The sequence below is a fragment of the Mercurialis annua genome, linkage group LG2 (genome assembly GCF_937616625.2).
Source record: "Mercurialis annua linkage group LG2, ddMerAnnu1.2, whole genome shotgun sequence".
Classification (NCBI taxonomy): Eukaryota; Viridiplantae; Streptophyta; class Magnoliopsida; order Malpighiales; family Euphorbiaceae; genus Mercurialis; species Mercurialis annua.
The window spans coordinates 6,894,211-6,907,329 of record NC_065571.1 but is presented as its reverse complement, the minus strand read 5'-3'; the positions used below and the strand labels follow the sequence as shown (position 1 = coordinate 6,907,329).

General features: G+C 33.0%; 2 protein-coding genes across 3 annotated transcripts; both read right to left on the bottom strand.

Annotated features, from left to right (window-relative positions):
- Nucleotides 1-676: 676 nt before the first annotated feature.
- On the bottom strand, nucleotides 677-3,260 carry LOC126669483 (uncharacterized). The gene is made up of 6 exons (XM_050362961.2): nucleotides 3,054-3,260; nucleotides 2,923-2,963; nucleotides 2,667-2,830; nucleotides 2,140-2,239; nucleotides 1,864-2,033; nucleotides 677-1,582 (listed from the first exon to the last, which is right to left on the bottom strand). Exons 1-6 carry the CDS (start codon nucleotides 3,107-3,109, stop codon nucleotides 1,061-1,063), a joined length of 1,053 nt encoding a protein of 350 aa, XP_050218918.1. The 5' UTR covers nucleotides 3,110-3,260; the 3' UTR covers nucleotides 677-1,060.
- An 8,549-nt stretch (nucleotides 3,261-11,809) lies between these two features.
- Nucleotides 11,810-12,964, bottom strand: LOC126669919 (uncharacterized). Of its 2 annotated transcripts, XM_050363562.2 has the most exons (3): nucleotides 12,546-12,963; nucleotides 12,321-12,409; nucleotides 11,810-12,084 (listed from the first exon to the last, which is right to left on the bottom strand). In XM_050363562.2, the coding sequence occupies exons 1-3, from the start codon at nucleotides 12,578-12,580 to the stop codon at nucleotides 11,903-11,905; spliced, it is 306 nt and encodes a 101-aa protein (XP_050219519.1). In that variant the 5' UTR covers nucleotides 12,581-12,963; the 3' UTR covers nucleotides 11,810-11,902. The 2 variants fall into 2 exon arrangements, 1 of the variants encoding a protein (XP_050219519.1); XR_007638590.2 differs by lacking the exon at nucleotides 12,321-12,409 and having other exon boundaries at nucleotides 12,546-12,964.
- Nucleotides 12,965-13,119: the final 155 nt, after the last annotated feature.

Sequence of the window (13,119 nt, the reverse complement as noted above, 5' to 3'; positions counted from 1 at the left end):
TAGCTTGTTTTACTTCACATTAGTTGGGATTTGTTCATCCATTAAATTTAAGAATACGATCTCATTAGAATCAAAATTTTATCTTTACAATTTGTGGAAAGCAAGGGGTACAACAACATGAAAGACACTACAATTAGTCCAGCATGAATGTTTAAAAACCTGCGAGAACAGAAGAAAAGAAAGGTCCATTGCTTGATAATACACATTCAAATTAGTAAGTCAAAACAACAGCAAAAAAGCAATCGGAATTGGATAACCTCCCAATCTCGTTCTGGGGAACACATCACAGAGAGCCCTCTCCGAGTCCGTAAAACAAGAAAATCAGCACCAGGCATACACATAAATATGTTGGTATTATAGAAGGCGTCCAACCACATCTCCAGATAATAGTCTATCTATGTAGTGAAAAGCTACAGACTAAGAAATAATCAACTTTGAAAGCATTTAAACATCAAATTAAAGACACCTATATTTATATTAACCAACCAAAGCACTCAGTTTCTATCTTCAAAGCTTACCAAGAGGTATTCAAGATAACCCGTCACGAATTCATTCGCATATTCGACCCGCTAGAGATTGCCTTTCTATTGGCATATTCTAACATACAGTTTTTGTTATTACTTTAACAGGGCCAACAAAAATGCATGCCTAATCCTTTTAATTATAGCAACAACTCTAACTGAATCTGATTTAAAGCATCAACATTAAAGATCCGACTGCTAAGTCGAATAGATAATCCAGCATAGGTATCAATTGCAAGATGCCTACCTAAATAAAACTAAAGGAAAGTAGCAATAAGCTCCGAGAAACTATGTCTAATACACAATCTATATCAATAATAGCTAGAACAAGTGACACCTTAAATCAAAACTAAGCAATCTGTCTAAAAAATACATAGAAATATTCTAATTCAGTGGTCTTCTTTCTTATCCTTAAAGCTTCCTCAATTGCAGAGATATGAGACTTCTAGTGCATGTAAGAAAGTGCCTATGGACTTCACAATGCTTTAAACTATTTGAAACTTCTAGGCAAAGCTTAAGCAACTGCATCACACTTCATTCTATCTTGAATAGGGATGGTATCGACTAGTGCCACTATAGCCTCCCCTTCCATACATACCACCTGCTCCTCCATAACCGGCACCTGGACCAGATTCATAACCCCCAGCACCACCATATCCCGCACCTCCATAACTTCCATAACCCTCACCTCCCCTACCATAACCTCCTATACCACTGCCACCGTAACCTCCACCAAACCCACCGCCGCCATAAGGTCCAAAACGACCAGAATAACCAAGGGAAGGTTCACCTCGGTAACCTCCTAAGCTACCCCCTCCAAAATTTCCATAGCCCCCACCAATATCCCCACCACCATTACCATAGCCATATCCACTAAGTCTACCACCCAGACCCCCAGGAGTCCTATAAGGACCGGATCCAAAACCTCCCTCAAACCCCCCATAAGAACCTCCAAATCCACCATAGCTGTCATTGTAAGAACGACTCCTAGAGTTACTACCGTATGAAGGAGCAGGTGGTGGGTTGGAGGCTTTCTTTGGTTCAGCTTTCTTGATCTCCACCTACAACAAAGCAGCTTAGTTAACCTAGGTTCTGCAGGAGCCAAACTATCATTAGCCCTTTCCTGGAATCTAAACCTGAAAATCTTCATTTCTACATTAGTACAAACATTAACCAAGGAAAGAACTAACAGTACTTAACAAAATCCAAAGACTGACAAAAAATTTTAAAAGAAGAAAAAAAAAAGGAATAATAAAACAGACGGGAACGCAAGTTCATGCAACGCCACAAAAATGGATCTCTTTATATTAATATTTGTTCGGGCCAACTTAACCAAGCTCACCTGAGTACCAGCCATATCAATCATATTTCCATTGGTTAACATTTCATCTACAGTATCTTCATTGTCAAAAATAACAAAACCAAATCCTCGTGAACGGTTGGTTTCATGATCACGTATGATCTGGTGTTCCACCACTTTCCCATACTTTGAAAAGAAGTTCTCAAGTTCATCTGAAAAGTTTAAAGACACCAATTTTAATTGTGTAAAAGAAGCACCATAAAACAATCGTCTATCTTTCACCTTAAAACAAAACTAAAAGAAGCTTGGATTCATTACCTTCAGTGACAGCAGATGGAATTCCACCAACAAATATTTTCTTAGTCTTGAAATCTTTCGATTGCCCAGAACCTTTAGGTATTGTCCTCTTAATCTCAACCTGTTCCACCAGCAATTATTAAACCAGACACTGAAAATTAAAGCAAACATTAAGAATACAAATGACAAGCTACCTAACCAGCCTAAGGTAACTGGGATCCTTCATACAGATTATGTAGTAAATGTTCAATTAGCAACTACTCGATGAGCAAACCAAAAAATTACCCTTAAACCCAACTTACAGACAACCTTCTACCTTAAAAATCAAAGCTCAAGGTTACATCAAACAAACAAAAAGGGCAACTTTATGTCCAAAAACAACCCACGAACCAAAACATAGAATCTCTATGACACATATGGATACAGCATGAAAACTAAACAAACAACATCATCCCAAGAGTCCAAGCTTGCTTACTTGGGCATTCATGCATAAAATTTACACATTACATAAAAAAATTTACCTATGGAAGATAAAAAATAATATTTACCTGTTTCCCATTGATAATATGAGTATCCTCGATAACTTTATCTACAACTGAAGGATCAGCATAAGTAATAAAACCAAATCCTCTAGGCTGGCCAGTGTACCGATCCTTCATAATTACTGAATCAGTAATTTCTCCATACTTACCAAAATGCTTATTAAACGTAGCTGCAAGAGTTCAATTCAATTTAATTTCATATCACAAGATGTAACATATAAAATTTAACTAAAAAGCAGATGCTCAGAAACCATAAACTTACCATACGTGGTGTCTTTAGCTAATCCTCCAATAAAAATCTTCCTAAACACACAGAAAACAAACAAATAAACGATTAAGATTAGAGAACACATTTAAAAAAAATCAATTTGATTCCTAAAGAAAGAGACGAACCCAGGGCTGGCACCGTCGCCGGTATGAGGATTATCGCTTCTGGATTTTGAACCCATTGGTTGCTTGTAGGATTTGACAAATTTTTGGGGAAATTTGTGAAATTCTGAGGAGAATAATTTGGGGTATAAAAAAGAAAATTGAGAATTAGGGTTCGGCAAGGAGAAGGGAGTGGACTACAATCGGAGAGGGATTGTGTGTTTTATGAAATTCCGAGATTGCCATTCATTAAAATATATAGAGACAGATGTGTACACCGACTTACCTAGGTGGACGCCACGCAGCTATATAAAATTAATATATATTTTTATAAAATTTTAAAAATAAAGGTTAATTTCATATAAAATCACAACCTTTACACGTTTTTTTATTTTAATCACGTCCTTTCAAATATGTCAAATAAAATCATCACCTTTCATTTTTTTGCAAATCTATCATCGATGAATAAAATTTGATGTTTTTTTTCTCCCAAATATATGTTTTAATCTGACTAATGCCCTATTAACATACAAAATACATTCTTCTTACTCTTTTCTTGTTGATTCCGATTGTCGAGTCAGTAAAGATACACCGAATTTTCACATTCGTGATAGATTTGCAAAAAAATGAAAGGTGGTGATTTTATTTGACAATTTTCAAAGGACGTGATTAAAATAAAAAAATGTGTAAATGTGGTAATTTTATATGGAATTAACCCTAAAAATAATCTAATACATGTCAATTTTTTTTTCTCAAAGTCTAAAACTTCCATTAATAATAATGAAAATTACAAAAAAAAGAACGATTCCTCAACACATTGAGTGAACTATTCTAAAAGAGATGATGAGAACTGTAAATATACAGTCATCGACTAGGGTTTTTCTAACCACCAAGCGGGTTACCCAAATAAGATTAGGCTTGATATTATTAACATGCTCGCACAATTTCGAAACGTTCTAGTAGAGCCTAATCACTTAACGTTCCAAACTAAGATGATCATTCATCTTGGTGGACCTGCATCGCAAGATCCACCATTGATAAATCATTCAAAGAAACACCTTCCTCAGCCGTCCACTCTAAAGATCGAATTGCAGAAGAATGTTCAGTTTGAATTTTCCCCTCAATTCCTCATTGAGTCTCTCCCAAAATATCCAATCTACTATGGCTAACATCTATTGACGACATCGTTTTGCTACGACTTGTTTTTTTGATTTTGCGAATTGGGCTAAATTTTAGATTAGGCTTTTTAGGCCCTTTCATTTTGCCTCTGGGTCAACTTTTACTTGGCCCAATTGTTTCAACATTTGGATCTGAATTAATACACTTTGATAGTGCCATCAGCTCCTGGCCTTTAAATTCAATATCCTTGTCAATATCAACTTCGACCAAATTCAAAATCTGTTTTGCCAAATCTTCTCCTAAAATAACGTTGCCAGACTTGGTAGTTGTTTGGTCAACAATACTTAAGGGAAGAATCTTAGATTTTCCTTTATCAATGGCTGAAATATATCCTCCTTCCTTAACGACTGAAACAGAATTCTTGTCTCCTGCCGTTACCGGAGTCTCATGAAAAACACCGTGATCTTCCATATCTGTTTTCTTCTCCGTCGCCGGTCTTCCTCTCTTTCCTCTGCTGGTCAGCATCTGCGACGGTCCTGCTCTTATCAGGTCATTATATTTGTACTCTTTGAACTCAGAGGTAATAATTGGACATTCTAGTATTGGATGCCCTATAATACCGCACTTACAACAAAACTCTGGTAGCCTTTCATATCTTAGTATTGCAGTGATCATAGTTCCTGCATTATCAATTTTGATTCTCATACCTCTTTTCAAAGGTTTTGACACATATACCTTTACTCTAACTCTGATATACTTCCCAATACAATCCCCTGAAACTCCAGGATCAACTTCTTCGACATCTCCAATCTGTTTACCTAAAGAAAGCCCGGCCTCTTTGTTGAGACACATGAGGGGTAGGCTATGAATTGTAACCAGAAAGGGAAATACTTGAATTCCATTCTTGAGTAATCCCTAATTCAAATAGGGATTTCAAAAGCAATGATAGATTCCAGATATTTCCATGCCCCCCTGCCATTACTCTACGTTTATCTGTCTCTGAACCAAAATGAAAAACAAAAATATTATTGCCTACCGTCTCCACTACTATTGGCTCTTTTGTTTTCCAGATAAAGTTAACTGTTGAAATAAATCTGTCTCTATTGATTCTTTTTGTATTTAAAACTTTGCCAATTAGAGAATTAACAATCTTCTGCTCACCCGCCGTTCTTGCCTTTTCCCCCAAGTCGCACACCACCAGGTCATCGTCGTCGTCCGAGAGTGACAGCGTTTGGCATAAACCTATGATATCCATAGCAAAGACTGATAATTATGTCGAAAACTGAGATGTATGAATAAGATTCTGCAGAGCAGAGACATCTATTATGCTGAGCAGGGTACTAGTTCGATTACATACATGTCAAATTTTCAAAAACAATTATATCAGCAAAAATATTTCACATTTACAAATTAATCATTTTTTTTTCTTGAAAACTTTATACTCTCTCTGTCCCAAGTTGTCTATTTTGACAAAAAAAATTATCCCAAAATTATTGTCCACTTTCAAAAATTAACTAATTTTTACACTTAATTTTTCTATGTTATTCCTATTTAAAATTCACTAATGAGCAAATTGAAAGTAAATCGTAAGTGGATCCTATATTAATTAAGAGTATGACAAGAAAAATAAAAAAAATTACAAAATTCATAAATAATAATTGTTTTTCTTAAACTGTGTAATAAATTTAAAGTGGACAACTCTAGTAGGACGGAGAGAGTATGTTTTTTATGAATTATTCCATTTATGAAAAGTTTGTTTGTCCATTTTTATAAAAACTTTATTAAATAATGGTTCAATTAAATGTCTTATAGCTAATGAATATAATTTAAATAGTTTAACATTCTATTAAGTCGTTGGTTAGCTCCTTCTCGCCATGGTACAACATTTTAAAGTCGGGATTAGCTTTCTCTCACAAACATTCTTTTTTTTAGTTGACAAAAAAGTGTTACTTATACTTTTTTATATCAACGTTCTTTGAAGATTAAGAGATATTTTTAAATTATTGTCAAAAGTTGACTAAACTCTAATGTTTTCAGATTTTTTTTATTTTTAGGCAAAATTAATTCAAGTCTCAATGAAATTTTATTATGATCCTAAATTAGTTTGCGGGTGAGTTTGCAGGTGAGTGAGAGGTGTTGAGCGAAGACTACATTTTATTAAAAGTAATTCTATTATTTACTTTTCATTTTCCATAAACAATCCTATAAATGAAGCAGTGCACTTGTAAACATAAATTTTTATACAACGTCCACTCATCAAATTTAATTTTTAAATTGTTTAACTATCTTAAATTCAAAACTTTATTTCATATCAAACGTTAGAATACGTGTATTAGCAAGTAATTTTTATTTATTTTTAATTATCTAATCAAACGTCGGGTGTAATTTGATGTTCTTATGTTTTGATATTTGATCTACACTGATGTACTTTATTTTTTCTTAATATAATTAACCCTTGATAAAAAAAATTAATAAAATAATATTAATTATGAAAGAGTCACTAAATATAATTTACCATTTAAATGCAGTAAGACCTAGTCCGAGTAGCTATGCTCTTTAGGTGCATTATTGAGATTTCGATTTTAAATATCATTGCAGTTTATTATATCTTTGCATGAATAGTTTTCCTCTCTGTTTCACATAGATAGTTTTTTACGTTTGTATTTCTTTTGTTATGGATTTAACTACAATGTGCCAATCATTATCCCTGTCAGATGATGAGCATATTGTTGTCTGTGATCTAGGAGACAAAGCAAGGTTAGTTGGAGAAGAAAAGGTTGCAAACTCAAGGTTTGTCCACAAAGAAGGTTAGTATGGATGGCTTTATTTCAACTATGAACTACGTCTGGAAAACTAAATATCCAGTAATCGTGGAATATCTACATATCAATATTTTTGTTATACACTTTGGGTCACAAGCTGATAAGAGAAGAGTTATGACTGGGGGTTCCTGGAATTACCTAGACTGCTTAATCGTTTTGGAGAGTCCTGAGGGTATTGGAGACCACATGAGTATGGTTTTTGATACAACTAATTTTTTGATTCAAATTCACAACCTACCTATTCTTTGTCTCACTAAGGAAGTAGGGTTGAATTTGGGATCTCAAATTGGAGAAGTAATCGAAGTAGACCCTGGAGCATTAGGGGATTGCATTGGTAAATATATGAGAGTGAGGGTAACAGTTGACATTACCAAACCTTTGAAGAGGGGACTAAAGGTTAAGGTGAACTCTGAATGAGCTATCGTTATAGTGTTACTTAGATATGAACGACAGCCGGAGCTCTGTATTAAATGTGGTAGTATCGGTCATCCCCTACTAGAGTGTGATGTGAAGTTAAACTCTAAAGTTAACATATATAAGTATAATGAACTGATTAGAGCTGGGTCGATCAGTGCGCTGAAAAATAAAGGGAAGAAACCTCGCTCGAATGAAAACAATGACGACAGTGATTGAGGAACTGGCTTTGCTACTTCGATGAAGGTAATGGAGCAGGCAGCTGAAATCTCTGCCATGGATTCAATGAGTAGACGTCTAAGGAGCATGGCCGGAAGTCAGGTCACAGTTCCGACGACGGTAGAGATAAGGAATCTTAAAACCGAACTACAAATTTGGTAGATATAGAGATTCGTGGAGCAAATATCATACTTCCCATTTTGAATAAGGAAATGGAGGGTGATAAGGTATGTGCAAATGGGAAATCTGCAGATAATGCAGGAATTAATTTGGTTAGCAAATATTTGATTGAGATTGAGGTGGATAAGGTAACATATTTAAAAGGAAAGGAGATTATGACACAATCCAAATTTTCTTTTTAAAATTGTGATTTTGGAAAAATGGACTATTTGGAATCAAGGCCCAGGATAGGAAAGAAAGGGCTTAAGGCAACTATTAGAACTCTAAGCCCAAAACAGAAAATTGGGAAGGGTTCCAAGAAGAAAATGCTAGGAGCAACTCACGTTAATGGCTTTTTTGGCGAAACGGAGGCACTGGCTTTGCGAAGCTCTGATGAAAATGAAGGTGATTCTTTTAACTATGTAACAACGACAATTCGAGTCTTGGAGTGTATTAACGAGGAAGGTGTTTCTGTGATTGTTGCTCCAACAGTGGCTCATGTGATGCAGGACCACCGAGATCAATAATCACTTATAATAGAACGTTTAGAGATTAGGCTCTTCTATAACGTTCTGAAAGCTGTGCGAGCATGTTAGTAAAATCAAGTCTAATCTTATTTGGGTGACCCGCTTGGTGGTTAGTGAAGCCCTAGTCGAGGACTGTATTTTTATAACACTCATCATCTCTTTTAGAATAGTTCACTCAACGTCTTGAGAAATCGTTCATCTTTGTAATTTTTATTATTTTAATGGAAGTTTTTAGCCTTTGAGAAAAAAAAAGAATCCGAGCTAATTTTATCCCCATTAAATAGAAATTAACCATTTGAATCAAAAGTCCAAATATACATAAAATATTAGTAGTAAAATAATAATAATAATAATAATAAGGCTTAATCACCAAAACCTCCCTCCTTTTAACCCCTTGTCAAATGCATCCCCACGTTATAGTTTTGTCAGCTGCATTCTAATTTGCACATTTGATTTTCAATTACACTCTCAAGTATTAAATTGATCTCTTCTTCATTTGGAAAAAATTAAAATAAGTCATTCATTTTTAACTTTTTGTGTGAAAAAAAGTTCAAACGAATACTTTATAAAGGCTGTTATGAATTTTTTTCCGAGTGAAAAAGAGTCCAATTTAATTTTGAGGGTGGAATTAAAACCCAAATGTGCGAATTAGAATGCAGCTGATAAAATTGCAACGTCAGAGTGCAAATGAAAATGGGCTAAAAGGTGAGGATTTTTTTTGGGTAATTTACACAAATCCCTCAAAAGTGGTCTTATCTAATATTTGTACCTCAGCTTTTTTATTTTGGCAGTAATCTCTCACTAAAATAAATTTTTTTTTACAAATCCCCCATAACCCAAAATACACTGAAAATAAAAAAAATAGGACAATCATGCCCCCGACACTCATGTTCCCTTCTTCTCAAGATAACACTGTACCAGAGAAGAAATTGAATGGACTTGGTGTTTCTTCCAGTTTTCTATTACTTATCATCACCTACTGCTACTAAAATCGTATCTTCTCAGATTTCACTAAGAATTCGATCATCCCAACAATTCGTTGTCAATTCCACAAAATTGTTCTCGATTGCTCCATTATCATAGACTTCAATATGGTTGATCGCTTCACTTTTATGTCAAATCATCAATAATCGTTGGTTGGACTCAATTTTCTGTCAAATATTCATCATAATATTCTGAATAATAAAAGTAGGGATTTGAATTCAAGAAAAATAGGGATTTCAATTTATTTTTTGATGAATAGGGATTTCAATTTTGAATAGTCAAAATTGGAGGAGGAACAGCGATGAGAGCGGCGACAAAGACCGGCCGGAGTGGGAGCGGTGAGCAGTAAATCCGAGGTGGACATCGCGAAGAATGATAATCGCGACATCATTTCCTCCCCTGAAGAAAGAACCGATTGCAGACTAGTAGAATTTGAAAGCTTCATTAAAACACAACAAGCATTGCTGGAAATGACTACAAACAGAGTAGAGTAGTAGAACAGAGATTCTTTTGCTCTGGAAAAAAAATATTATTTTGACATTATTTATATATTTACACTTGCTATGGAATTTGGTTTGTAATGTTTTTTGGGTAGTGGTTACTGCTGTATCAAACATTGCAAAGTTTCATATTCAAAGAATGAGCATACATTCTATGGATTAGGACATTGTTATAAATTTCATGATATGGTTAAATTAGATTTGCTACTACGACATCAATTTTCTCATTTAAACCAAATTTCTTGGGGTGATGTTTTATTCATTGCATTCCATATGTTTGACAAGAGTTCCAGAACCAACAAGATAACGAACTAGAGGTTAATATCAATTTTTTTTATAAAATAATTTAATTAAATTAAGTTAATATCAAATTCTTAATGTTTTAATAAGACTAAGTTGATTTTACATTTACATTGAGTTTGCGTTTATATTTAATGTATACGGATATTAGTTTAACTAGACTAAGTTAATTTTAAATTTTATAATCGGTGTTATAAAAATTGAATTAAGTTTGTTCAGTTGACATAGGTTCACATCGGGTTGATTTTCGGTTTTATAGTCTGTCAAATATATTTCATTTAAAATAGAAATTCAATTTGTATATCTCATTTAAATCTAAAAATTCTCTCTATATAAAATGTCATTTAAGATTGTTAAGAACAAATAAACAAGTTTTATTAAAAATTGTATTAAAGTAGTTCAGTTGATATAGGTCTACATCTGATTCACATCAGGTTGATTTTTGATTTTATAGTCTGTCAAATACGTTTCACTTAAAAGATATATTCAATTTGTATATTAAACTAAATCTCAAAATTTTCTCTACATGAAATTTCATTTAACATTGTAAAGAGCAGCAACACAAATTTTATTAGAAATTGAATTAAAATAATTCAGTTGATACAGGTTCACATGTTGGTTTTATAGACTATCAAATACATTTCAACTAAAAGAGTTCAATTCTATAATAAAAATAAAGTAATCATAAAAGTCAGTTGGAATAAAAGCTAAAAAATAAATTAAAAACCATCAATTTCATAAAACCATACAACAAGATAACAAACAATTCCATTATTTTTCAGAACTTTCTTTCTCTAGTATAAGATTTGATCAATTGACAGAATCCGCAACACTATTAGTTGCAGCGTTCTCAATTTTCCATTTCAAGCATTATGATATTGCATTCTACTATCATTAAATTCTTCTTTTGAATTCAACGATTCGCTGCTTGTGCTGTTTTGCATTACTTAAGTTCCCAAACGGAAATTTGCATCATCTGTGCCATTGTTATTGTACTCATTAACACAGCTTCTCAAAGGATAAACTCAAATATGTACTCTTCTTTTAAGTCGAATTATCTATTTTTCTCGAGTCCAATTGGACAACAAAACTTACATTCAGTTTATTTAGATTTATTTTAAATTAAATTTGGTCCATTATGTTCCAAAAAATTCAGTATGTGGTATTATTTCAGGTTTACATATGGTTCACTTTAGTTTGCTTTTCAATTTTATAGACTATCAATTACATTTCACTTAAAAACAGTTATTCAATTCTTATAATAGACTATATCTCAAAATTTTCTCTATATAAAATATCAAATAAGATTGTAAAGAGCATTAAGACAAATTTTATAAAAAAAAATGAATTAAGATAGTTCAGTTGATATAAGTTCATATCAGGTTCACATCAGGTTGATTTGCAGTTTTATAGAATATCAATACATTTCACTTAAAAAAGATTTTCAATTTGTATTACATTAAATCTTAAAATTCTCTCTATATAAAATATCATTTAAAATTATAAAAAACAGTAAGACAAATTTGATTAAAAATTGAACTAAAGTAGTTTAGTTGATATAGGTTCACATCAGGTTGATTTTCGGTTTTATAGTCTGTCAAATACGTTTCACTTAAAAGAGATATTCAATTAATATATTACACTAAATTTCAAAATTGATTTTATATAAAATATCATTTAAGATTGTAAAGAACAGTAAGACAAATTTACTTAAAAATTAAATTAAAGTAATTCAGTTGATATAAGTTCACATCAGGTTCACATTAAGTTCACAGGAGTTTACAATGTTAATTAATTAGATTATAGAAATGATAGTGTTGTCACCACAATCATGAATCAATATACATAACATACAAAAAGGTGACAAATTTACACCTTGCCCAAAAGCGAAAAAGGTCCAAAGTGAGCCCAAATGAAACACCAGTGGAGCTTCTAATCGCCGTTCTCGAAGATGCACTAACAAAGGAGGACGGTTGGCCCTTGGTTTTATGCTTTCCTCTCGCACTGAAACCTGTGAAGATAGTATAACAAAAGCATGACTTCTTACAAACATAAAATGAACGCGAAGTGCAAAATTTGATGTGTGAAATAAAAATTACCAACTCATATCATGTACAAACAGTTAATATATGCGGAGTTAGTTGTAGTCAGGAAATAAAGTTAATTGTTTATGTAAAATTGGAAAATATTACAGATTTCGATTATTATCCTATTTTACATATTTAGTCTACAAAAAGATCATTGTACCATTGAGACATTTTGTCGAACAACTAGTGTGCAAACTTATTATACATATAAAGAATAGCGAATTATAAAAGAAATGGCATAATAAGTGCCTGCAACAAAAAATAGAGCAAATCAAACAATTACATTAGAAGAAAAACCATTTTCAACATTAAAAGGATATTTTTGTGCAATTCTGTTAAACTTTTCCAAACAAAGTACTATGAATCGATAACACCGATTACTCACCGACAGTTGTCTCGCCCCCTCCTCGAAATCATCATGAACGTCAAATGTTACATCATCGTCATTTAAGTTCTCCTCCGGCACCTCGATTGAAATATTTTTTTGTAACTTAGGCAGAGTCAGATGAATGATTAAATAGAAGGCATATTCATAAGAGGATAGTGAGTTCTTTAAGTTGTTATTTGTTATTTCAATTGAATTTTTGACATATGCAGCTGAAACCCCCTCAATTCAAAAGAAAACGGTGCTATCGAACGGCCAACGCAACCGGACTATCATCGGCAGGACCTCCAGCCACCACTAACAACCTAAACTCTAATTTCTATACTCTTAGTCTTAACGCTTAACTGAAGGGTAAAATAGGGCTTATATAATATTGAGGTAGACTGTGAAAACAATTTTTAAAAAATGAGGAATTTTTGTATAAAAATAATTTTTGAGTCACTAATGTAAACATTTCAAATTTTGAGTGATATAGTGTAATTTTCTCTTTTTTTTTTTTGTGATTAAGCCCAATAATAATAATAAAAATATGTCACCAAAGGTGGAATATATAAGCAAAACCTACTTTCACCAT

Bases quoted from the DNA above. Each gene is read 5' to 3' on its own strand.
- LOC126669483 (XM_050362961.2), bottom strand. From the start codon at position 3,109: ATGGGTTCAAAATCCAGAAGCGATAATCCTCATACCGGCGACGGTGCC. The intron at 2,964-3,053 runs GTTCGTCTCTTT...CTGTGTGTTTAG, and splicing joins GGCGACGGTGCCAGCCCTGG to GAAGATTTTTATTGGAGGAT. The intron at 2,034-2,139 runs GTAATGAATCCA...TAAACTTTTCAG, and splicing joins TCCATCTGCTGTCACTGAAG to ATGAACTTGAGAACTTCTTT.
- LOC126669919 (XM_050363562.2), bottom strand. From the start codon at position 12,580: ATGATGATTTCGAGGAGGGGGCGAGACAACTGTCG. The intron at 12,410-12,545 runs GTGAGTAATCGG...TTTTTGTTGCAG, and splicing joins AGGGGGCGAGACAACTGTCG to GCACTTATTATGCCATTTCT. The intron at 12,085-12,320 runs GTACAATGATCT...CTATCTTCACAG, and splicing joins TTCGACAAAATGTCTCAATG to GTTTCAGTGCGAGAGGAAAG.